General features: G+C 38.3%; 1 protein-coding gene across 3 annotated transcripts in view; it reads left to right on the forward strand.

Moving 5' to 3' along the window:
* SLC44A1 (solute carrier family 44 member 1) overlaps positions 1-27,367 on the forward strand; it is a 218,240-nt gene that overhangs the window by 129,861 nt on the left and 61,012 nt on the right. For 2 of the 3 annotated variants that reach the window (XM_052644681.1, XM_052644680.1), the window contains exons 8-13: positions 2,818-2,957; positions 4,038-4,224; positions 5,808-5,973; positions 7,566-7,722; positions 8,411-8,494; positions 23,388-23,525. In XM_052644681.1, coding sequence (XP_052500641.1) covers positions 2,818-2,957; positions 4,038-4,224; positions 5,808-5,973; positions 7,566-7,722; positions 8,411-8,494; positions 23,388-23,525 — 872 coding nt within the window. The remainder of the gene's footprint in view (positions 1-2,817; positions 2,958-4,037; positions 4,225-5,807; positions 5,974-7,565; positions 7,723-8,410; positions 8,495-23,387; positions 23,526-27,367) is intronic. The other variant, XM_052644682.1, reaches the window with a different exon arrangement.

Genomic DNA, 27,367 nt, shown 5'->3' on the forward strand with positions numbered 1-27,367 from the left:
TCTCTTTTATAAAAAGGGCACTAATCCTATTCATGAGGGCTCCACTCTTATGACCCCTTCATCTTCTAAAGGCCCCACCTCCAAATACCACCATAGTGAGGATTAGGATTCAGTAGATGGATTTTGGGGACATATAAGCGTTCAGTTCATAACAGATAAATAGCTTTTAGAATAAAAGTAGATTTGAATCCTATCTGTTGTTCAGTTGCTCAGTTGTGTCAGACTCTTTGCAACCCCATGGACTGCAGCATGCCAGGCTTCCCTGTCCTTCACCATCTCCTGGAGTTTGCTCAAACTCATGTCCATTGAGTCAGTGATAGACTAGCTCTAGCTTGAATCCTAGCTCTCCCACTTACCAGATATCTGGCATTTGGCATGCTATTGAACTTCCCTAAATTTTCAGTTTCATCGTTTGTAAAGTGGCACTGATAATACCCACTTAATAGCATTGTAATTAAATGTGGTTACATCTGTTTGTGCTAATTCCTGGCACAAGTTTAAATGGTTAATAAATGATATCTACTGTGGATGTTACTAACAATGTCCTTAATGTCATAACAATTATCTTATTCTATGTATTTTCCTGTAACTTCAGCCTTTCTCTCAACTTTTTCTGTTTAGAAAGAATGTATTTTATTCCTGTTTCTGAGGATATTAAATAGTTTTCCAGGCAATTTTCTTTCAAGATTCCAAAATGGAAGTAGTATTTCCCTTTCTCAAAAACATTTTCCATAGACTCAGTTGTTTTGCTTACTCATCTTCAGTAGAAGAAAAACTCATGCTTAGTATTTGCTTACAAATACTAAGGAATTTCCCTTTGACACTATTCACTCTTGACTTGAGTGCAGATGAGTTGAGTTGATTTGCATAGATCTTCAGTTCAGTTCAGTTCAGTTCAGTCACTCAGTCGTGTCCGACTCTTTGCGACCCCATGAATTGCGGGACTCCAGGCCTCCCTGTCCGTCACCAAATCCCGGAATTCACTCAGACTTGCGTCCATCAAGTCAATGATGCCATCCAGCCATCTCATCCTCTGTCATCCCCTTCTTCTCTTGCCCCCAATCCCTCCCAGCATCAAAGTCTTTTCCAATGAGTCAACTCTTCACATGAGGTGGCCAAAGTACTGGAGTTTCAGCTTTAGCATCATTCCTTCCAAAGAAATCCCAGGGTTGATCTCCTTAGCCCAGTGCTTCTCTCTCAGGCATTTCTCTTTTCCACCTAGATATATACATCTACTCTGAATCTCCCATTTCCTTACCATAGCCTACAAGGCCTTACAGTATGATCTGGAAGCCAGCTCCTGCTCTACCCACATCTGTTATCACTTTTTCCATTGCTCATTGCTGTGGCTATAATGGCCTCTTACTTTCTCTCCTGCTAGGCATGGCCCCATCTCAGCATCTTAGAACTTGCTATTCCTTCTTGCCTGGAACACTCTTTCCTTTGTTTCATAGATTTGTTTTCTCCCTGTCTTTGACTCTTTTGCTCAGATATCATCTCACCCCAGAGAGGACTTAGTTACCCATCATATATAAAATTGTACTGCTTTCCCAACACTAACACTTCTATCCCTCTTACTAAGCAGCTTTTTTTTAAGGTTTAATATACTGTGGTTTTGGTTGTTTCCTTATTTTTTTTGTTCCCCCCAAACTATATAAGCTCCAGGAGAGATGATGTTGGGGGCTTGGTTTTTTACTGCTCTGTCCTCTGTCCTCAACTCCTAGGGGTTTTCCCAGGTGGCAAAGTTAGTAAAGAGTCTACCTGCCAATGCAGGAGACACCAGAGACGTGGGTTCGATCCCTAGGTCAGGAAGATCCCCTGGAGTAGGAAATGAGAACCCATTCTGGTATTCTTGCCTGGGAAATCCCATGGACAGAAGGGCCTGGAAGGCTACAGCCTATGGGGTCACAAAAGAGTCAGACATGACTGAGTATGCATGCATGCAGGCCTTAACCCCTAGAACAGTAGATGCTGTGGGCACTCAAAATATGCCGAATGAATTGAATGAAGGTGTCTGATGCAGCTCTCTTATTTGGATGCAGTTATGCCTCCCTCTTCAATCTAAAATCTCTGAGCAAGTGATAGAGATAAGAAGTCCCATTTCTAGTGCCCACTGCTATCAAACTGTCAAAGATTTCCTTTGTTCCTACCTATGGTAGGAACTACTCATTTGATCTTCATTTATTCATAGTATGAATATTTTATCAACTATGTGAGTGTGTCATCACTAAGCACTGGGGTTATTGTACAGCAAAGAAGATCTTTGCCTTCCTCAACTTCATTGCTGATTTTTTTTTTTTAACTTTCGTTCTTTTTTTTTTTTTAATTGGTCACAAAACTGTGTGACATGTGGGATCTTAGTTGCCCAACCAGGGATCTAACCCATGCTCCCTGCCTTAGAAGTGTGGAGTCTTAACCACTGGATCACTGGGGAAGTCCCTTCATTGCTGATTTCTATGCCCTTTACTTGCTTTCCACACACTCCCTAGCTTAAACAGATGCTGAGGCTCTCTTCAGTGACTAGTCCTCTCAGGGGTATCTGTCCTTGCTGGGCTCTCTCTCAGCTTCAGAATTGATAATATAGTTAAAGGAAGTTCATTTGATACAGTTAAATATTTGTAAGTGCGTAATGTGGAAGATGATAGCAGAGTCATTGGAGTTCCCTTTTGCTGGCAATAAGTGACAACCACACACCTCCCAGTCAAATGGATTGTTGCTGTTAGTCCATGGTGAGGTATAGGAAGGGTCGAGAAAATTGAGGATTTATTGTACACATTCTCTTGTGCTAATTATTGCAAAATTGTTTCCTGTCTCCAGGTGGCACAGGTGTGCTCTGGTGGCTGTATGCAAAGCAAAGAAAGTCTCCCAAAGAAACGGTTATTCCTGATCAGCCTCAGGTAGCTGAGGCCAATCTTCGGGCCCTCCTCATCTATGCCATTTCAGCAACAGTGTTCACGGTAAGTACAGGCCTCGGTGTGTCTTTCAGGTTAATGTTTTATTTATAGACCATTAATGAAGCAGAACCTTACCCCTAGCTATTGCAAGCCTACCCTTGATCACTGTCAGGTTAAATCTCTCATACCGTGGGGTATGACCTCCTCAGAAGTCTTCAGAGGCTTCTCTTATTGATGGGTACTGTTTGATATGACATTTTGTTCTGCACTGTCTGCTTTTTGAGAGGGAATGTTCACCTAGAATATTAATTATCATTTTCTATGAAGAACATATATCTTACTGTCATGAAATAATGTAACTATTTTTAAAAAACAGTTCTCTTTATTATAGAAAAGTATATTAAGAAATAAGCCATCTCATGTCATTCTGTTTTTCACTATTTTCCCATTTTTTTTCCTTTTAAACTTTTAACAACATTATTCCAAAAATAGAGATGAGCTTCACTAGTATAATTACTATACTAATTACAGTAAAATTATTAATTAACATGGTTCAATAATCTATATTTATATTTTTGGTGTATCTCCCTCTCATATCTGATAAAAGGGGAAAAAAAATCTCAGTTTACTTCTTGGAGCAATCCCAAGCTTTTCATTGAGCATTAGAAACTAAAAATAAAGCCGCTATAAAACCATTGTGCTATCATTGTGCAAATACTTATTAATCATCTTTTAAGTACATTTCTCTGTGCCAAGTGCCAGGGCAGAGTGGGGAGTGAATAAGTTTGACATGAACCCTGCTCTTAAGGAGCTCATGATCCAATAAGGGAGAGGAAGTACAAATACCTGTGCTTTTGTGATCATAGCATATGGTCTTCTCCCCAGTTTACAAAATTTTATGAGTCTCATCCTGATGACAAGCGACATGTTTTGATTTGTAATGAGTAGGAAATGGAAAAGTAGCATTCTAGGATGAATAATAATTTAGAAATTCTTCTATGTTTACGTTTAGAGGACATTTTCAGTAAATAATGAAAAATGATAAGTGGAATTAAGAGTTATATTAAAATTTTTCCACCATCGTTTCCGTTTTTACCGCTTGAAACAGCAGCTTGAACCTTCCTGTCCATTTTCTGCATACAGGTTATCTTGTTCCTGGTCATGCTGGTGATGCGCAAGCGGGTTGCTCTCACCATTGCCTTGTTCCACGTGGCTGGCAAGGTCTTCATTCACTTGCCACTGCTAGTCTTCCAGCCCTTTTGGACTTTCTTTGCTCTTGTCCTGTTTTGGGTGTACTGGATCATGACACTTCTCTTTCTTGGCACAGCCGGTAAGAAGACATGTTGCTGCTTTCTTTTAGCAATGAAACTGATTTGCATTAAAATATTTTAAAACATCAGAGAAATATAATTCTTAAGACATTTATGGAGTAAGGTCTGATAAGCCATCAGAAATAACAGAGGTTATGGCTCTTCAATAACACACTACCTTTTTACAGATGAACTTACTTAGCAGAAATAGACTTAGAGAACTAACTAATGGTTGCCAGGGGTGAGAATGTGGGGAAGGGATAGTTTGGGAGTTTGGGATGGACACATGCACACTGCTATATTTAAAATGGATAACCAAGAAGGACCTACTCCATAGCACAGGGATATATTATATGACAGCCTGGAGGGGAGGAGAGTTTTGGGGGGAACGGATACGTGAGTTTGGATGGATGAGTCCTTTCACTCAGTTTACCTGAAACTATCACAACATTGTTAATCTGCTATACCCCAATATAAAAAGGAAAGTTAAAAAAATAATAATAACACATTCCCCATTCATGATATTTAGATTTTCCCAGCAAAGTGAGTCTAAACCAGGTAGGGCCTGAAATCATATCCAGTTTTGAGATGGTTGTGGACTTGAAGTAGGCTCCTGTACTGACTCAGACATTAGATTCATTCTGAGTTGAACCAATGAATGCAGTGCTCCTCTGGAGTTGCCTCAAACTCCAGTGACAGCCAAAGATCAGCCTGCCTCCTTGGGATTTTCTAGTTTGGAAATGACCTGAATCTATATAGAGCTAGTGGTGATACAATTCATAGTTAGATGCTCAGACTTACTTGTAGCCATACTTAATATCAAAAGTTGCTTCTGCTGCTTCTAAGTCGCTTCAGTCGTGTCCAACTCTGTGCGACCCCATAGATGGCAGCCCACCAGGCTCCTCCATCCCTGGGACTCTCTAGGCAAGAACACTGGAGTGGGTTGCGATTTCCTTCTCCAATGCATGAAAGTGAAAAGTCAAAGTGAAGTTGCTCAGTCGTGTCTGACTCTTAGCGACCCCATGGACTGCAGCCTACCAGGCTCCTCCATCCAAGGGATTTTCCAGGCAAGAGTACTGGAGTGGGGTGCCATTGCCTTCTCCAATATCAAAAGTTATGTATGTCTAAATGGAATTAATTGTGAAAAGTGGTATAAGGATAATAAGCATATATGTAACTTCTCTGGTCATTCAACACACCACCAATTCAAAATAATATTAATTTCTGTACTTTGCTAATTTTATATCTGTAATTATTGGACAAGTAATAGCTCTTTAAGAAAACTGAAGTGTTGGAAAATTCATAACTAAACTAAATAGCTGATAATGTGGTAAGAATTACATTCAAACAGAGCAACTTTTAAAAGCTATATATGTTGCCTTTGAGGAAAACAAAATGCTTGATTTTACAGTGTTCTGCTATACAACTTTTGAAGTGATAATTATTTTTGTCCCTTAATGAAATAACACTGTGATAATAATGCCAGTGGTTTGGGGGTAGGGATATATTGTTGGAAATTAGCTTAATCTCCTAGATTTAATGGCCATGTTTTTTTGGTTTATACTTTATGTGCTTCTTCTTTCCTTCTTTGATATTTTCCTAGGTAGTGCTGTTCAGAATGAACAAGGCTTTGTGGAGTTCAAAATGTCAGGGCCTCTGCAGTACATGTGGTGGTACCATGTGGTGGGCCTGATTTGGATCAGTGAGTTTATTTTAGCCTGTCAGCAGATGACTGTGGCAGGAGCTGTGGTGACCTACTATTTTACTAGGTAAGAATTTATACTTGTCAGAAAACTTAAGTTGTAACAACATGGATGGACCTAGAGGGTATTATAATAAGTGAAATAAGTCAGGCAGAGAATGTCAGATACCTGTATGATTTCACTTACATGTGGAATCTAAAAAACAAAACAGATAAACATAACAAATAGACTCATGTGAAATAGACTCAAATGAAAGTCGCTCAGTTGTGTCTGACTCTTTGCAACCTCACGGACTATACAGTCCATGGAATTCTCCAGGCCAGAATACTGGAATAGGTAGCCTTTTCCTTCTCCAGGGGATCATCCCAACCCAGGGATTGAACCCAGGTCTCCGGCATTGCAGGTGGATTCTTTACCAGCTGAGCCACAAGGGAAATGCAAGAATATTGGAGTGGGTAGCCTATCCCTTCTCCAGCAGATCTTCCTGACCCAGGAATCGAAGCAGGGTCTTCTGCATTGCAGGTGGATTCTTTACCAACTGAGCTATCAGGGAAGCCTCATAGATACAGAGAAAAATCAAATGACTGGGTCGAGGCTGTGAGTGAAATAGGTGAAGGAGATTAAAATGTACAAACTTCCGGTTACAAAAAAGAATGATGATGGGGATGAAAAGTCTCACATGGGGAATATGGGTGATAATATTGTGATCATTTTGTATGGTGACAGATGACAACTAGACTTATTGTGGTGATCATTTGTAATGTGTAGAAATAGTGAATCACTGTTATATATGCAGAACTAACAGTATTGTAGGTTGATTATACGTCAATTAAAAAAAAAAGCAAGGGAAAAAAAAGAAAACTTAAGATAATCTAAGTGATTATGCCTGAAGGAAATGGAACTGAGGCGGATAAGAGTTTAATTTCTTTAAGAAGTAAGTGGAACTCAATATGACAGAATGTGTAGTTGATAATTTTGTGAGGTAGGAAAATGGAAGGTTATTATTTTATTCTTTATTCTCTCCTGTAACTTTCTTAAAAAATTAATTAGAATAGCAAGTCATGCTACACTTAAATTACATTTATGAGAAAAATAAATCTAGTTAGTGTGTTATGTATTGGGTTGGCCAAGAAGTTCTTTTGGGTTTTTCCACATAAGGTGGTATGGAAAAAGCTGAGTGAACTTTTTGGTCAACCCAGTATTTTTGCTTATATAAGGATCTAGCAAAGGTTAACAAGTCTTTAATTTGTATGGATCAGAAAAGGTGTTGTGACTTCCTTTCCTAATTTCAGAGCTAACTATGCACTACAGTAGGCCTGACAGTTTTCCATTAAAATGAGGTGCCAAGTCTAACATCTTTCTACATTCCATTATCTGATTATGTAATTAACACCGTAACTGTTTATTAGTAAGAGCTTTTAAAGCAGTTTTATTTAACTTAAAGTATTAGAGCATAAGAATGCCATGAAACTACCATAAAGAAATGAAACATTAATTTTGCATGATACATCTGAAGCACTTGTAGTTTCTTTGCTATTCTGCCATAGAACTAGAATAAGGAAAATGAACTAATTTTTCACTCTCTTTTGAACTAAATCTTTTTTATGTTTCTATCCTGGTCAAGCCTTTAATTGTCTTTTTGGTCATGTTTTAAACAGGGATAAAAGGAATTTGCCATTTACACCAATTCTGGCATCAGTGAATCGCCTTATTCGTTATCACCTTGGTACCGTGGCAAAAGGTTCTTTCATTATCACGTTAGTCAAAATTCCACGAATGATCCTTATGTACATTCACAGTCAGCTCAAAGGAAAGGTAAGGAAAAATCTTTTCTGGACTTTCTGTGGGCACATTCCAGATCTCAGTTCTGCACGTAGCAAAATTCCCAATGATATTAAGTCCAAGTGTGAATGTTTTCTTCCATGTGCTTGCCAAGTGGAATCTAATTCAGTCCCCTTATCTCCCACTCTCGTACTCTGTATGCTCTGGCAAAATTTATCTAATCACAGGTTTCCCCAAATATCCTGTGCTTCTATTCCTCTGTGTGAATTCACACTTTCCTCCTTGGAACCCTCCTTCCTGTCCTTAACTGCGGAAACAACATGCATTTCTGTATAGCTTAGCTCAAATGCCCCCTCTTCCTAGAAACCTCCCCTGAGTCCTCTAACCTCCCAAGGGGCATCTTCTCTCTCTCTTCTCCACTCTCATTGCACTAGGATCTGTATCATTCTGACTCTAACCTTTGTTACGTTTAATGCTTTTAAGTTCTTTGTTGGTCTTATATACTCTATCTTATATGCAATAGGTACTAAGTAAATGTTGGATTGAACTGATTAAAAACAATTCAACCATTACATTTTGAGGGGAAAAAGGGTGAGTGTGGAGCCTTTAAAGCATAGGTTGTGATTTTTCGTAATTTTTACTTTTCTAAAATTTATAATATTCTACCTGGTATGGTTTGATTCTTTGATCTTTAATTATTTTCATTATTCATTCTTTCTAGGAAAATGCTTGTGCTCGATGTGTGCTGAAATCTTGCATTTGTTGCCTTTGGTGTCTTGAAAAGTGCCTAAATTATTTAAATCAGGTAAAAGATTTTAAAAATACATCTAACACTCACTTTCAAAGATAGGTTCATTGTTTCTTCTTTCAAGATAAAGTTTTTGAGTTTAATTGAAAAATGTTTTTTTCTCATGGTGTTGTACATTGTGCCTTGATCAAGTATAACTATTTCAATCATATTCTTATTTTGAAACATAATATATATTCTTCCCAAAGCTTATTATTGCAGGAGACCTCAGTTTAATTCCTGGGTCAGGAAGATTCCCCTGGAGAAGGGATAGGCTACCCACTCCAGTATTCTGGCCTGGAGAATTCCATGGACTATATAGTCCACGGGGTCACAAAGAGTCTAATACGACTGAGCGAAATTAATTGTAATACATGGATAAATTTCCTTAGAGTCCATTTTTCCGGAAAATCATTTATCTTTTATCCCTTAATTCACAACCTTTTATTTTTTATTTTCCCTGAGAATCTTGTCTACCCTAGCCATTGTTCTTTAATTCATTTAATGTTGTTTGAAAGCTTTAGTGAAAAGTTGTTGTGACACTTACTCCTTTTTTGCAACTGTCTACTATTGTTCAAAATTAACATGCCATGGGGGTTTTTTGTTTTTGCTTTATCCTGCTGCAGAAGACTGTGGTACTGGCCTGGAAAATACTAGCAAAGAAACTGCTGTTTCTAGGGTCAAATGGAGGGATTGATACTTAGGGAGTAACAGTTCACAGAGGAGTGGCTTGGTCCTCTCTCTTTCTGTATCTGAGCATGTAGGACTCTCACTGTGAAGCACTCTTTTCATCTTGAGTTGTTTTTCTTAACCACTTTTCTCCAGCCCCTAAAAATCAATTCTAATGTACTGATGCCCTTATCTAATAGACCAAAGATAAAAATTGACTTTCTCACCATTAACCTTTAAGTGATTGAAGAGGAACATTGCACTGTCCATTCACTCACATGTAGCCAAAGGGAGAGAGTCCTGTGGTGATGGTGTTGAGCATGCCTGGAGTCTGCTTTATTGGAGTTCTATGATTAATGCGAAGAAGTAGATTTCACATTTCATTAGCAAAATACATTCCTGTGGTTCATAATACTCTTTGGATGTAAAGTATTTGGAAGGTCATTATTAAAATAATTAGTAACAGCCACAACATTCTGCAAAATTATGTTTTTTAAAATTTGGTTTTGGAACAACTCATCTTCATCAAAAAAGTTGATGGATGCAGTAACAATAATCATCATTACATTTTGTATCCATCACTAAATAGCTTATATTCAGAGAGATGGCTGTCTGTTTTCGCTTCCCATAGGCACTTTTTACTCTCACAGTTTCCAAAATGTGCAGAAAATAACGTCCTTCCAATGTCTTACTAGCTCCTATTGGTCTTTAATGATTCTTCCTGAGCACCACCTCCAAGAAACTTTCCCTCATTACCCCAGCTCCTCCTCTGACATTGCACAATATCAATTCATACCTCTGTGAAAACACTAGGAACACTGTATAGGAGTTGTCTGTTTACTTCATCTCCTCCTTTAGGCTTTTAGCTCCTTAAAGACAGGATCTTATTTTTGTCTCTGCAGAAACTTCCATAGTGCCTAGTATACAATAGGTGGTCTTTAAATGTTTTTAAATGAGTGATTAATCACCAAATATTTGGACTAAAAAAGATTAAGAGAATGATATAAAACTGTAAGGATCTCAAAAAGAAGTGCTGAAGGAAGGAAACAAATCACATGATATCAAGATGGTAACCAGGTGAAAACATACAGAAAATTTTCAGCTCATTCCAAGCTAAACAGTAGTCAGCAATTTAGTCCTAATAGTCCTGTGATATATATCCAAACTACAAGTTGGTGTTTCTTGTACAAGTTTTGTCCATTTTGCGTCTTCAAGAGGTAGGCATGATGCTTGAAGATTCAAGGAAAGCATTGACATAGTAGCAAATCAATCATGGGAGTGAAGGTTTAGGGAGAGTGATTCTAACCTCATCCTTGGAATATGAAGTATTCCAATGTGGAGACTGGTTACCATTGGAGTGTCATGTCTCTTGTTTTCATAGAAATGTTGAGATGAGGTCAACATATTAAAAATAGTAGAATACTTCTTGTCATGACAGATTAATTTTAAGCATAAGTACCAGTTGCCAGTGGAATTTTTTAACCCTTGTTCCTGTGAAATGTTTCAGAGCAGGATGGGCACCCATCTGTTTGGTGGTACTGAATCAATGAGCTCCAGAGATTTTTCTAAAATTTGAGAAAGCGGTGTGTAAGTGTACGATCTGCTAGTGTAAGAAGAGACACTTTAATACTATCACACGCAGTCAGCAGGTATAAGCTTAGTGCTCTGCTACAGGTGTGAAGCCACAGTAGGAAGAGCCCAAATGTTGAAGGTGTGTTTCCTACCCTAGCAAGCTCGGTGAAACCTCTGAGTCTCAGTTTCCTCCTTCAGTAAGTGGAAAAAATATACCTGTCCTCATAGGCTTTAGGTTAGGATGAAATATAATGCAGATAAATCAACTCTTACAGTGTCTAGCTTTTGGTAGACACCTAGTAAGTGTTATTATCACTCTTTCTCTACCCCATTTTATTTATTTATAAAGAACTCCCCGTGTTTTACTCTAAGATAACAGAGCTGTGACAAAGAATTCAAAAAGTAGTTCTATAATGTGTCTTTTCTCTGACAGTAAATGTAATATAAAATACTGAAGAGTTTGGAAAACCAAACCAAGAAAAAAACATCACCCATGATCTCACCGTCTAACATAACACTTTTGTTACCAGCAAAATGGCAACTCAGTCCTTGACCTCCCGAAGAAAAGAATTCAATCAAACGACATAGAACACTTTTAAGCAGCAGAAGTTTTATTAAACAAAGTGAAAGTATACTCCCAAGAGAGAAGAGGACAGTGGCTGTGTGGAAACTAGAAGCAGCCCTCTGGAGAAGGAAATGGCAACCCACTCCAGTACTCTTGCCTGGAGAATCCCATGGATGGAGGAGCCTAATGGGCTATAGTCCATGGGGTTGCAAAGAGTTGGACACGACTGAGCGACTTCACTTTCACTTTCCAGCTGGGGATAGGATTGGTTTTTCGAAGTAGTGGCAAGTCCCTCCCTGTGTACTGCATCATTTGACACATTGATTGTCAGTTTTAGGTTATATAACTTTTCTCCTTGTGTGCAGGCACTTACCCACAAGCACCCAAGAAAAACCCTTGTGGGGTTGGGGCAGGGCACAGGGGGCAGTGCGGACCAGGACAAATACTGCAATACTAGTTTATTACAAATACAGAATAATGAACCCCAGGTTATACTGTGTCACCTTTTAGGGTTTTAGGGCTTAGTGTGCCTGCGCCAACATGTGATGGAATGTTTTATCTTATTTGGGCCTGATAAGTCTGGAAATTTAACTGTCTTGACCACAATTAAGGGAGGATCTCTGGGCATGTTCTGATCACCAGTGTCCAGGTCAGGGAGGAAAAGATGGCCCCATCCAGGATGGAGCAGGGACCCACTTGTGTCTGACTAACTACTTAACACTTTCATTAATATACTTAATAATAGCTTTGAGAATAAGTTTGCAGTATTTTACTTCAATTAATGTCTGATAAGCTCTGAACCTCATATGTAAAGTAGGGCTAAAATAGTGTTTACAGTGCCTGTTACCATGAGTATGAAGAGAGTCTATGGTGCTCTGAGCATGGGCTTAGACACAGCAAGTCTTCAGTGAGTGGAGAATCTTATTCTGTAGTAATGCCCACAGTTAATTTCTTTTATATTTTTTATAATGTACATCAATTTTTATCACCGACACAATGGACATGGGTTTGGGCGGACTCTGGGAGTTGGTGATGGAGAGGGAGGCCTGGAGTGCTGCAGTTCATGGGGTCAGAGTCGGACACGACTGAGCAACTGAACTGAACTAAATTTTTATTTTCTCTTGTCAAGTCTGTTTAACTTTTCCTTCGTGGTTTCTCTCTTGGTTTTTCTACTTAGAAAAGTTTTCCCCACCTGAATATCAAATAATTATTCTACCTTTTTTTCTTGTAGTCCTTTAGAGGTTTCCCTTCTTTGAAAAAAGTTTATTTGGGATTCAGTCAGTTGTTCCAGGACCAATTAATGATTAATCTATCCTTTCTTCTGCAGTGAGATGTCAATTCAATCATGTATTAAATTCTTATATATTGTACCTAAGTCTGTCTTTGGGGTTTTTTTTCTATACCATTGATTTGTCTATTCTTCTACCAGTACTGAGTTTTTGTTTGGTTTGGTTTGGGTTTTTCTGTTTGTTTGTTTTTAATTTTTTTTGAAATATAGTTGATGTGCAGTATTATATAAGTTACATGAATATAGTACTGGAATATTTATTATAGCTTCATTATATATCTCATGTCCTGTGAGGCAAATCTCTTGCATTCTTATTTTTCAAAAACTTCTTGTAAAACACCTGTCTATTCTCTGAGGTTATGTTTATTCAATGGAGTACAGTGAAATAATACCAATTACAATGCCAGCTATCATTTACTGAGCACTTATCATGTGCCAGGCACTTGTGGCTCACATTTCACATGTAGAGTCTTTCATTTGGAGTTTGGTTTTTTGTAATACTCTTTGGAAATGGTTAACAATGAGTCAGTTAATGTCACTTTACGTCATTTTCCTTCTGTATGCCTACATCCAACCTGAGATATCTCCCTGGTAGTCCAGTGATTAAGAATCTACTTTGCAGTGCAGAGGAGGTGGGTTGGATCCTGGGGGACTAAGATCCCACATTCTGCAGAGCAACTAATCCTATGCACCACAACTATTGAACCTGGACACCACAACTAGAGACTCAGTGCACTACAGTGAAACGTCCGTGTGACACAGCAAAGATCCTGTGTGCTGCAACTAAGACCCGATACAGCCAAGATAAATAAATAAATTAAAAAAAAAAAAAAAACTTGCAACTTGAGGTTAAAAGGCTTGAGTGGAACTGGACAGCATAAACCCCTGAAGGACCACTTGAGGTTCATTACATCCTTCATGTGACTGACTGCAGCAGCCAGGGTCCAGAGCTGTAGGGAACAGTAGAGAGTGGTCAACTGCAGAGCTCATGTTCCATCCAAAGAAGGCTGTCACCACTTAGCTCTAATATACCTTTGCCATGTGAGAATTTATAGACAATTTCTAACTCTTCAGTTTTCTAAGAGAAGCCAGAATTCTGGATGTTTGAATTTTATCTCTTGCTATTAAAATGTTTACAACTAATAAAAAAAGAATAATTCTGAGTGAGCCAGAGCAAACATTGTATAGTCTTTGGGCCACATATCATCAGTTGTCTATAGGCCATCAGTTGGTCGCCACTGCTGTAGAGAATACAGAGGATAATAGAGAGGAGTGTTGACGTGGAAGTGGGGTAGACCAGAGTCATTGTGCAGCATGATATGAAATCCCATAGTCCCCAGCTATGTGCCAAGCAGTGTGGAAAATACAGCTGGCTTCAAAACAGAGCTTTATGAATGGATACAGAAGATGTGCTGTGTGTGTATATGTATACACACACACACACACAATGGAACATTTCTCAACTATAAAAAATGATAAAATAATGCCATTTGATGCACTGGTCATAGCAAACACCCTCTTCCAACAACACAAGAGAAGACTCTACACATGGACATCACCAGATGGTCAACACCGAAATCAGATTGATTCTGTTCTTTGCAGCCAAAGATGGAGAAGCTCTATACAGTCAGCAAAAACAAGTCTGGGAGCTGACTGTGGCTCAGATCATGAGCTCCTTATTGCCAAATTCAGACTTAAATTGAAGAAAGTAGGGAAAACCACTAGACCATTCAGATATGACCTAAATCAAATCCCTTATGACTATACGGCACGCCAGGCTTCCCTGTCCATCACCAACTCCCAAAGCTTGCTCGAACTCATGTCCATCGAGTCGGTGATGCCATCCAACCATCTCGTCCTCTGTCGTCCCCTTCTCCTCCTGCTTTCAATCTTTCCTAGCATCAGGGTCTTTTCCAGTCAGTCAGTTCTTCACATCAGGTGGCCAAATTATTGGGAGTTTCAGCTTCAACATCAGTCCTTCCAATGAATATTCAGGACTAATTTCCTTTAAGATGGACTGGTTGGATCTCCTTGCAGTCCAGGGGACTCTCAAGTCTTCTTCAACACCACAGTTCAAAAGCATCAATTCTTCGGCACTCAGCTTTCTTCACAGTCCAACTCTCACTACTATATATAAAATGTGCAAGCAACAGGGCCTACTGTATAGCACAGAGAACTATATTTGATATTTTGTAATAACCTAAAAGGGAAAAGACTCTGAAAAAGAATATATATATATGTATATATATGAATCACTTTGCTGTACACCTGAAACTAACACAGTATTGTAAATCAACTATAGAGAAAGTGAAGTCGCTCAGTCGTGTCTGACTCTTTGCGACCCCATGGACTGTAGCCTACCAGGCTCCTCCCTCCATGGGATTTTCCAGGCAAGAGTACTCGAGTGGGTTGCCATTTCCTTCTCCAGGGGATCTTCCCAACCCAGGTATCGAACCCGGATCTCCCGCATTCCAGGCAGACGCTTTAACCTCTGAGCCACCAGGGAAGTACTTCAATTTAAATAAAAACAGCTTTAGATTTTTTAAAATAGGCCATTAAATATATGTAGCATAGGTGCTAGGGTTTTGCGGATAAACAGAGTAAACCGTGAACCACTTTTTGTTTCTGCCTGTGCTTATCTTGATGTGACAGGAAAGTAATTGTACATCTAATGGAACAGTATAAAATTCGCTTTAAGTAGAAATATTGTTCCAACTAGAATCTGTTTCTTTTGGGCATTGAATTACTCAGGTCTTGGTTTACTTGGACATTGTTTGAAGATAGTACATTTAACACTGGAGGGCATCTGTTCTCCAGCTGATAAACCCTTAAGATTATAAAGCTTTTCTCTACATAGTGTGAGTGGGAGTTATTTTTTGAGCACATACTTAAATCCCTGATAGTACACTAAGCACTTTATATATATTAACACTTTCTCCAACTCTGTAAGGAAGGTGCATTTCCTCTATTTTATCCATGAAGACATTGAGTCTGGTACCTTGTAGCAGATCACATGATCTAGAAGTGAAGGAAGTTTCAAATCTAAGTTTGCCTGGATCATGCCATGACTACACACTGCTTCCTACAGTTGACCCTTGAACAACAGCTTTAGATTGTGTGGGTCCATCAGAGATGAACTTCTCACCCTGGCAAGAGGAATTTAATCTAAAGGGAGAAGGAGTGAGACAAATGATGGGGAGTGGAAGGCATGTGCATTAATCCAGGGAAGGGGCAGGGCTTTTTTAAGGGAGTGAGGTGCTACCCCCTTTTTATCTTGTTTTGGTCATTAATATATGGTATTGGCCACCAGTGGGTGTATTGTTTAATACGTGAATGTAGTAAAATCAACTTATGATGAAAAAAATTATGGGGGTCCACTTATATAGAAATTTTTAAAAATAAATACTACGTACTCTAGTACAACACAGTCCGCTGTTGATTGAATCCATGGCTGCAGGAACCATAGATAACAGAGACTACAGAGTTAGTCTTGGAGAAGGAAATGGCAACCCACTCCAGTATTCTTGCCTGGAAAATCCCATGGACAGAGGAGCCTAGTAGGCTACAGTCCATGGGGTTGCATAGAGTCGGACACGACTGAGAGACTTCACTTATTTTTTTTTATAAAGTTAGTCTAAGTGGTTGGCAAAAGTTCAGAGAACACTAATTAGCCACAAAGGACTCAGAATTTCTTAAGAACCCTGGCATGAATCCTTTAGACTAAGAGGTGTAGAAGGAGAGGGAATTGACAACTGTGTGAAAGAGTTGGCACCCTGACCCCTGTGTTGTTCAAGGGTCAAATGTATACATGCTTTTGTACAACTTAAAGAAAAGTAATTGTTACAGAGAATATTCAAGCTTTCTTCTATAAATTGCTGAAAGCAGCTTTCTGCTGAAACTGTTTCCTGTTTTAAACTAAGACAAGTGGTAGTTTTTATGCAGTCTATTTAAATTAAGATTTACAACATATTTTTAATTCTGTCCCTTAAAAAGTTGGAGTATTTAGAACCAAACTGAGTGAAATATATGGTATAGATTGGACTTTGTGCTTCCTCCATCCCTCCCTCAAAATGCAAAAGGGATCATTTTGATTACCGTTGCCCCTATTTAATGTATGATGATCCACATGTAGAGTTGTACTTATCTGTTCCCCTTTTCCTACCATTGCTATCTAGCTTGCCCTATTAAGTGGATTATTATGTTAAGATTTTAAACTTTAAGAGAATTTCTAGGTCCTTAAATGAAGAAAAAAAAAGAAGGTGTGAAAGTATAGAATCTGTGCTCTGGGACCTATGGCCGGGCAGGCCTGGGGACCAGTACTTTTTCACTATAACCTTTCACACAAAAGTACACACACCAGGGACCACTTGGGCTAATAGGCATCCTTTTATAAAGATTACTGGATGGTGATCATCTTTCATGTTGCTTCTGAGAATTGAGTCCTGCCGGTGAGACAAAGAATTGAGTCTTTAAGCCTGTGTCCTGCGTGAGCAGATGTTGGGCACAGACTAAATGTTAATCATTGATGACTCTCTGTGGGCAGTTTAGCTCAATATCAGGAAGGCAGTCTGGGAAGAAGGTGAGTGGGCTCTAAAAGTCTTAACTAAGTCATCAGCAGAAAGCTCAGAGAATGCTTATTAGCCACAAAGGACTCAGAATTTCTTGAGAACCCTGGTGTGAATCCTTTAGACTAAGAGGTGTAGAAGGAGAGGGAAATTTCAATGGCCTGCTGTGATCTTTAGCACATTTTTCTTCCTAAAGAGATCATCTTGACCTTTGTGTATCACATGCAGCTCATCGTCTTGCCTTGGGAGCAGGAAAAAGTTTATAACATACCCACTTTTTTTCAGTTAGGTTGACTATAAAAGAGTTGCATAGATCTGTAGGAATATTGCCAAGAAGTCTGAATTTCTCTGAGCACATCCAACCCTGGAACCAAGGAATGGAGAAAAGAAATCACTGCTGCCTCCTTTCATGTCTACAAATAGCCTTTTGCTTTAAAAGTAGATCAAATGGGTGGAGATGATTGGAGGAGGGAGAAAGAAGCAGCAGAGGAAGAAGAATAATTCTCAAGTAAAGTGAAGCTCTCAAAATTAATGAGAGCAGCTAAAAAAACTTTTGTTGATTTAGTTTCGAAACATTGGGCCTGCTCTTAGACTCAGCTGGCCTGATGATAACAGAAGAGAGAGATTAGAGGTATGTGGTCCTCTCGGTCCTGCCTCTTCTTTCAAGGAAAGTTATGTTCAAACTGAAAAGGGGAGTACAGCATAGTTAAGCATTGTTGGTCTTCATTTAAGGGGTGAGATTTAAGACAACATCCAGTTGTTTTAAATGGGTTATCCAGTACCCTTGATTCTAGGCATTATAATGATGCTTTTTTACATCAACATTAATTATATGTGTGTGTGTGTGTGTACATGCATAGATAGTTTGTGTGTAGTTAATGTGGTAGGCTTTTTTACCCTACTGACTTATTGGAAAAGCCCCTGATACTGGGAAAGATTGATGGTAGGAGGAGAAGGGGATGACAGAGGACGAGATGGTTAGATGGCATCACTGACTCAATGGACATGAGTTTGAACAAGCTCCAGAAAATAGCGAAGGACAGGGAAGCCTGGCGTGCTGCAGTCCATGGGGTCACCAAAGAGTCGGACAGGACTGAGCGAATGAACAACAGCACAATATATTGCTATCTCGTGCTCACAGCTCTTATCTCAAAAGCTAATATATACAATATTTTAAGGAGATCTTACTAGTAAGTTGTCCTGGTAGCACTCATCTACTGCGTGTCCACTTTATGCTGTCATTGGCCAGTGCTTCCTATCAGTTAAAAGACAGCAGGCACCAAAGAGTTAACTACCTAACTGCAGTGGTTCACATTTGCTAATCTTCTATAAAGCTTCTTTTGAAACATTTTGCGAATAGCCTCACGACATCAAAATAAACTGTACTTTTGATCTTATGTAACAGTAACTCGGCTAAAAAATGATACAGAACTTTCCAAGCCTGATCTATTCCCAAGGAACCCAGAGTAGTTCCCAGTTCTCACCAGTTCCTTACTCACCTAAAAAATGAACAATAACAAACAAACCCAAAACAAAACAAATAAAAACAACCAAACAAGCCCCATTAATAATTTGTTTTAGGGCAGTGTTTTCAAACTGCTACCTGTGGGCTAAATATGTACTTCAGTACCTAAGTTTTATTGGAACACAGCTATGTTCATTAATTTACAAACTGTTTTGGCTGTTTTATGTTATGATGGCAGAACTGAGCTATTGTGGCAGAGACTATATGGTCCACAAAGCCAAAAATATTCACTATCTGGTCTTTTACCAAAAAACTTTGTTGCCCCTCCTCTAGAGTACCCTTCAGAATCAACACCAACATCACTTACAGTCTAGAGAACCCATCTTCTCAGCCTTTTTGAAACATAACCACATATGCTCATATCCGGTTTCAGTTCAGTTCAGTTGCTCAGTCGTGTCCAACTCTTTGCAACCCCATAGACTGAAGTACACCAGGCTTCCCTGTCCATCACCAACTCCCAGAGCTTACTCAAACTTATGTCCATCAAGTCGGTGATGCCATCCAACCATCTCACCCTCTTGTCCCCTTCTTCTCCTACCTTCAGTCTTTCCCAGCATCAGGGTCTTCTCCAATAAGTAGGGTCTTCTCCAATAAGTAGGCTCTTCACATCTGGTGGCCAAAGTATTGGAGTTTCAGCTTCAGCATCAGTCCCTCCAATGAATATTCAGGGTTGATTTCCTTTAGGATGGGCTGGTTGGATCTCCTTGCAGTGCAAGGGACTCACTGCAAGGGACTCACAGGAGTCTTTTCCAGCACCACAGTTCAAAAGCATCAATTCTTTGGTGCTCAGCTTGCTTTATAGTCCAACTCTCACATCCATAATGACTACTGGAGAAACCATAGCTTTGACTAGTTAAACCTTTGTTGGCGAAGTAATGTCTCTGCTTTTTAATATGCTGTCTAGGTTGGTCACAGCTTTTCTTCCAAAGAGTAAGCATCTCAATTTCATGGCTACAGTCACCATCTGCAGTGATTTTGGAGACCAAAAAAATAAAGTCTGTCACTGTTGCCATTGTTTCCCCATCTTTGCCATGAAGTGATGGAACCGGATGCCGTGATCTTAGTTTTTTGAATGTTGAGTTTTAAGCCAGCTTTTCACTCTCCTCTTTTACGTTCATCCAGAAGCTCTTTAGTTCCTCTTCACTTCCTGCCATAAGGGTGGTGTCATCTACATGCCTGAGGTTATTGAGATTTCTCCCAGCTGTCTTGATTCCAGCTTATGCTTCATCCAACCCAGCATTTCTCATGATGTACTCTGCCTATAAATTAAATAAGCAGGGTGACAATATACAGCTTTGATGTACTCTTTTCCCAATTTGTAACTGGTCCATTATTCCATGTCTGGTTCTAACTGTTGCTTCTTGACCTGCATACAGGTTTCTCAGGAAGTAGGTAAGATGCTAGTATTCCCATGTCTTTAAGAATTTTCCACAGTTTGTTGTGATGCACACAGTCAAAGGCTTTAGCATAGTCAATGAACCAGAAGTAGATGTTTCTCTGGAATTCTCTTCCTTTTTCTGTGATTGTTTCTGTCAATGATTGTTGGCAATTTGATCTCTGGTTCCTCTGCCTTTTCTAAATCCAACTTGAACATTTGGAAGTTCTCGGTTCACATACTGTTGAAGCCTAGCTGGGAGAATTTTCAGTGTTACTTTGCTAACCTGTGAAATGAGTGCAGTTGTGTGGTACTTTGAACATTCTTTGGTATTGCCTTTCTTTGGGATTGGAATGAAAACTGACCTTTTCCAGTCTTGTGGTTGCTGTGGAGATTTCCAAATTTGGTGACAAACTGAGTGCAGCACTTAACAGCATCATCGTTGAGGATTTGAAATAGCTCAGCTGGAATTCCATCAACTCCACTGACTTTGTTTGTAGTGATGCTTCCTAAGACCCACTTGACTTTGCACTCCAAAATGTCTGTTTCTAGGCGAATGATCACAACATTGTGGTTATCTGGGCCACTAAGATCTTTTTTTATATAGTTCTTCTGTGTATTCTTGCCACCTCTTCTTAATATCTTCTGCTTCTGTTAGGTCCATACCATTTCTGTCCTTTATTGTGCCCATCTTTGCATGAGAAGTTCCCTTGATAGCTCTAATTTTCTTGAAGAGATCTCTAGTCTTTCCCATCCTATTGTTTTCCTCTATTTCTTTGCATTGATCACTGAGGAAGGCTTTTTTATCTCTCCTTGCTGCTCTTTGGAACTCTGCATGCAGATGGGTATATCTTTCCTTTTCTCCTTTGCTTTTTGCTTCTCTTCTTTTCTCAGCTATTTGTAAGGCCTCCTCAGACAACCACTTTGCCTTCTTGCATTTTTTCTTTGGGGATCGTTTTGATCGCAACCTCCTGAACAGTATTACGAACCTCTGTCCATAGTTCTTCAGGCACTCTGTGTATCAGATCTAATCCTTTGAATCTATTTGTCACTTCCACTGTGTAATCATTAACAGATTTGATTTAGGTCATGCCTAAATGGCCTGGTGGTTTTCCCTACTTTCTTCAATTTAAGTCTGAATTTTGCAATAAGGAGTTCATGATCTGAGCCACAGTCAGCTCCTGGTCTTGTTTTTGCTGACTGTATAGAGCTTTATCTTAATTTGCCAAGAGTAGAATCCATCTGATTTCAGTACTGACCAACTGGTGATGTCCATGTTGTCTCATGTGTTGTTGGAACAGGGTGTTTGCTATGACCAGTGCGTTCTCTTGGCAAAACTCTATTAGCCTTTGTTCTGCTTCTTTTTGTACTCCAAGGCCAAACTTGCCTATTACTTCAGCTATATCTTGACTTCCTACTTTTGTATTCCAGTCCTCCTGTGATGAAAAGGACATCTTTTTTTGGTGTTAGTTCTAGAGAACCTTGTAGGTCTTCATAGAACCATTCAACTTTATCTTCTTTGGCATTAGTGATTGGGGCATAGACTTGGATTACCGTGATATTGCATGGTTTGCCTTGGAAGCAAACCAAGTTCATTCTGTCGTTTTTGAGATTGCACCCACGTACTGCATTTTGGACTCTTGTTGACTATGAGGGCTACTGAATACAAGCTATGCCAATTTGTATGAAGACATTTCCTGTATTAAGATCATACTGTGTTTCTCAAAGAGCACTGTTATTTCCTGCTGTTCCAATACCGAATAAAGTTTATGAACCACAAATAGTGACCTACTCAGTACAGTAGTCTCTCTTTGGCCCTGGAAAGTTCTGCATTTTTAACCAATGAAATTAATCATATAATGGCAAATTAAATTTTTGATGACTCCAACCTCATCTTCATACCCAGTTCATAATAACTAATGAGCGGACAATTGGAACACTCATAAATTAAAGACTCTCTCTTCTGATCTCAGTGTTTAAAACGTTACAGACAACACAGTATAAAGTATGCCTTTGTGTTCTGTGATTTTCCTGCAACTTCATATTTTGGACTCACCAACAACTTCTTAAGTCAGCACTAAACCAAAAATTGCTCAGGACTGTATGTTTTCATTACAAAGTCCATATACGTTCCCTTCTTAAGAGTCAGACATATTTCATGTTATGTTACTTATTCACATTTTCCAGAAAATGTCAGTGCTATTCTAGAATGTAATGTAAAACAGAAGAAAAAAAGAAATCAGAGTGACTATTAGTCAAAGAAAACATGGGGAGACAGAAGCAGGTATGATTGGATAAAATATGTCAGCTGGGGACTGAGTACTACAGGAGAAAGAAAACCAGCCCAGTCTAGCCCCAACAAGAGCAAGACTGAGAAAGGGCTGGGGGTGGGAAGGAGGGGAGGGATTCTTAGATATTTATGAGCTTCTGTAACCGAGAAGTACAGAATCCGGCTGGTTCCTAACCATGTAAAGACTCACCAAGTGCATGTACCTGGTTTCTCTCTCTGCTCTGACTTCCGTTATGTTGGCAAGACAGGCATGGTTGTCTGTATCCTCACACCTTGCGTCCAGGTACATAGGAGAGCTCCTCTGTCAGAGCACCTACAGAAGAGAAAGAAAACTTTTTTTCCCAGAAGCCCAAGGGAACATCTTTTACTTTCATTGGCTCTGATTTGTTTATGTACCAATTCCTGAAGCAGTCATTGTGGGTGAAACATGTTGATTGACTTACATCGATCAAAGCTTATCCCCAGAGCTGGAGGTAGTGTCAATCAACCTCACTCAGACTCCAAGAGAACGAGAAAGCATTGTTTTCTCAAAGGGGATTTGATGTTCTGCCCCAGGAGGGAGGGGTATAAAATCAGCAACAAAGAGTTGTCTACTGCTAGAACTGTGAGTAAGTGACAGCACGGAAGAAAGTGCCAAGGAGGAGGAAATAGATGTTCCCGATATAACAGCACAGCAATCTGGTGCCTTTATATGTGCGTGTAGCTTTTAAAGCATCACTGAAATGCCTAGTGATGAACCCAAAGTATCTAGGAAAGGTTAAATTATGGTTTGATTTAATAAGATGGGGAAGAAGGTAATGAATGTTGGAAAGGTTTATGTGTGTTTTAATAAATGTAAGTGTTTTTAAAGGACCAAAACTAGGCCGTCCAGTTCTCTTCACCATATCAGGTTTGTTTTGTTTTTTAATGTCTTATATTTCCTTGTGCTTAATCTAAATCTGTACCTCACCAAAGCCATGGGTTTAACTGTGAAATATTTTTGCAAGCTATGCTTTAACTATCCTTGGTTTAAACTGTAAAGATAACATTTACTGATAAAAAATTGTTTTCACTTTTGTCCAGAATGCATACACAGCCACAGCTATCAACAGCACCAATTTCTGCACCTCAGCGAAGGATGCCTTTGTCATTCTCGTGGAGAATGCTTTGCGAGTAGCTGCCATCAACACAGTGGGGGATTTCATGTTATTCCTAGGCAAGGTAATAAAACCAAGTATATTATCTGAGACATACAGTAAATTTTCACATATGCAATAGTTGCTCTTAATTTAAAAAATATATGTAGCTGACCAAAAACCTAAAAGTCACATAATATAAAGCAAGCACTTACAGAGCCCTCAATATGTATCAGGCATTTTTCTAAGTACTTTACATGTATTGTGCTCATTTAATCCTCATAACAAATTTGTAGTGGAAATTCTATTATCTATTAACTTCATGATACAGATGAGGAATCAGAGGCAAGCACAGTTAAGTAATTTGCCCGTGATTCTCCTGACATATTTTGAAATAAGAAACAGTCCGTGTGGTGGTTAGGCCGACTGCATCTGAAGCCTGGCTGCCTGGATGAAAATCCTGGACTCACTAGCTGTGTGACCTAAGGCAGGGTACTTAACCACTCCGTGCCTCTGTTTGTCCATCTGTGAAATTGGTGTCACAATAGTGCCAAACCCCTAGAGTTGTGAGGATTAGGCTAATTAAAATGTGTAGAGTACCTAAGATAGTGCCTGAGACATTGTAGGTTCTTGATGAATATTAATGGTCATTGTTAACTATATATAAATCCCTTAAACTAGAACTGTTAGGGAATGAGAGCTAACTGTCCTCAAGTATCTTTTTATTCTATGCTATTAAAATCTGAAAAATATTAGATAACATTATAATTGGGGTTCATTGTATCTATATTTCAAACCATAAAATACTCAGAAAATTTAAGATACTACCACTATAACTTAATAACTTATTTTTATATTACCTCCCATGTTTTCCATAGGCTTATATTTCTATAGTATAACGGCCCTACTATACATACCTTTGTTCCGCTCTTTTCACTTCATATCCTATTATGTATTTTTTCATATTGCTTTGATAACCTTAATAATTACTCATTATCATGATGGCCACTGTTCCATCAAATGCTATTCTCTTACTATTGAGCACTTTTTACTCCAGCCACTGTGCTTTTGAAAGGAAAAGCACATTTTTCCCTTGCAAAGGAAACGGGAAAAAGTATTTGATGTTGAAAGGCATTGATTAGCACTATGTAGGTTTTTTAATTTATTTTTTCATTGGAATATAATTGCTTTACAATGTTGTATTGGTTTCTGCTATAAAACAATGTGAATCAGCTGTAAGTATACATATATCCCCTCCCTCTAGAGCCTCCCTCCCACCCCTAACCCTCATCCCATAGCAGTGTGTAGTTTTAAGTTCTCAGGCACAGTCTTCTAAGAAGAATTATACAACTGTACAGATAGTTATTTTAAAAATTTTAATTAAACATATATTATGACTCCTGGATTTTTGTCATGTTTTTACAATAAGAAATTTTTTATAGTAAGAATGAAATGAGTTAATTCATATTAAGGACTAAATACAGGTCTGACCTTATTACTAACCACTACTGTTATTTATGTGCTATATGAATAACTCAGGGAGACTCCAGATTTTTGGTTTTTTACATATTTATAATTGACCCCTAGTACCTAAAAAGCAACTTAAAAACATATATAAATATACAGAGCAATTAAAAAGTTTTTGATACTTACTGGGTACCAGGCACTGAGGGCAGTGCTTTATGTGAAGTGTTTCATTTGGTCCCCCACCCTCCACCCCATAAGGAGAGCTCCTGCTATTATCTTCATTTTACAGCAAAGGAAACCAAAGTTTAGAGAGCTAAGTAGGTTGTCCAAATTTAGAAAACTCAAATGTGGCAGAGCTGGAGTTCAGATTCAGATCTGTCTGACTTCAAAGTTTTTAATCACTGTGAGCTATAATTGCCTTAACTGACAAAAATTTTGTCCCTGGGCCTTTTCTCCCGGAAGCCTTTTGATTCAGTGATTCTGATGACGGTAAACTACTAGAGATAATTCTAAATACAGCATTATTTAAAATAGTGACCAAATGTAAGCAGTCTACTGCCTAACAATAAAAGTTGGAAGTAATAATCTGCAGACTATTTGCCTATTAAACCTTTTTTTTTTTTTTTTTTAATTTTTTTGGCCATGCCATGCAATCTTTAAGATCTAGTTCCCTGGCCAGGGAATGAACCTGTGCCCTCCACAGTGAAAGCACTTTAACCACCAGACCATCAGGGAATTCCCTAATTATGTTTTCTTATTAAGAGTTTATAATATGATTGTGTATAATACGGTAAGTGGAAACGCTGAGTAAAACTACTAGACTGTCACAGAACTGTTTAAAATGTGCATAAGAAAAAAATTAAAATTAATATCTCAAAATGTTAATAATGATTGCTTTCAGATATTGAAAATATGAGTGATTCCAAACCCCTTCTCCCACTTTACCATGATAAAGTTTCTATGCATTTTGTATAATGGAAAAATATATACATGATAAAATGTAGTGTTTTAAAATTGGCTTTGAGTTTTTTAGCAGCCTGTCTTCCAAGAAGACAGGCTTTTTTTCTTAGGTTTTTTTCTTACGTTTCATAACCTTTTAGTCATTAAACAACTATAGAGTACCTACTAGTAATGTACCAGGGGCTTTTCTGGATGCTGGTTATAATACCAGTCAATAAAGTGAATTTAAAATCTGGTGGAAAAGACAGTTTTGTATCCCTTTTTTCGCTTCATATTATGAGCATTTCTCATTTTATTAAAAATGTCTTAAATGTGATTATACAATTGTATAATTTATTTAACAAAGCCTTTGTTTTTTACTATTGAGCTTTCCTCAATTTTTTTACTATTATAAAGTGTACTATAGTGAAACTTTTGTATACCAATTCTTGCCCACAGTAATACTTATGTCCTAAGGCCAGAATTGTGGAAGTGGAATTAATGAGTTCAAGTACATAATAGGATTTTTGATATGTATTTCCAAGTTGCTTTCCAGCAAAGTATAATTTTGAATAATATATCTAATGTTATTTACAAAAAGACCTAAGACCATGCAAGATAAACAGTTTTTAAACTCTCAAACCAAAAAAGGAAAAAGATAAGAGGAAAAAAAAAAACTTCTGGGTTTCTAACATACTAAAATGAATTTCTTGTTTTCCTTTTTCTTTTTTTGGTTGTTTTCCTTTTTCAAAAATATACTTCTGATCACAAAATACAATAAATCTTTTAAAGAGTTTCTTTTGTTACAGTTAATGAAATTAACTGAAATTAATGAAATTAATAGCTGCTAGTATGCAGAAATAGTTTTTGGTCAGATAGTTCAACTAGATAGATCATAATAAACATAAAAGTGTTAGGAACAAATTGTTAGTGCATTCAACAACTTGGATGAATCTTGAGGGAATTATGCTGAGTGAAAAATGCCAATCCCAGAAGATTAAGTATTGTATGATTCCATTTATACAACTTTCTTAAAATGACATTATAGAAATGAAGACCATATATGTGGTTGCCAAGTTAGTGATAGGGTGGGAGGAAGTAGGGATAGCTACAAAAAATTAAAATGAAGGAGGCTTGTGATGATGGGAATGTTGCTATCTTTACTGTACCGGTGTCAATATCTAGATTGTCACTTTGTATTCACTGCTGTCAGTATAATTTTGCAAAGTGTTATTACTGAAGGGAACTGGATAAAGGGTACAAGGGTACATGTTCTGTGTTACTTTTCTACTATTTCACATTAATCCATAATTATTTCAGAATTTAAAATTTAATTTTCAAAACCTTGATTTTAGAAAGAAAACAAAAAATAGTGTCATGGATTTTGTTTCTATGAAGCCCCAATGATTTTATCGAATGGTAAATTAGATTTAGAAGAGACCCTACCTCCTCTAGTTTAGTGGCTTATGACCTATGATTGCTGGCCTATAGGGTCCTCAAAGGTTAAGAATAAAGATGTAG

The sequence above is a fragment of the Budorcas taxicolor genome, chromosome 8 (genome assembly GCF_023091745.1).
Source record: "Budorcas taxicolor isolate Tak-1 chromosome 8, Takin1.1, whole genome shotgun sequence".
Taxonomy (NCBI): Eukaryota; Metazoa; Chordata; class Mammalia; order Artiodactyla; family Bovidae; genus Budorcas; species Budorcas taxicolor.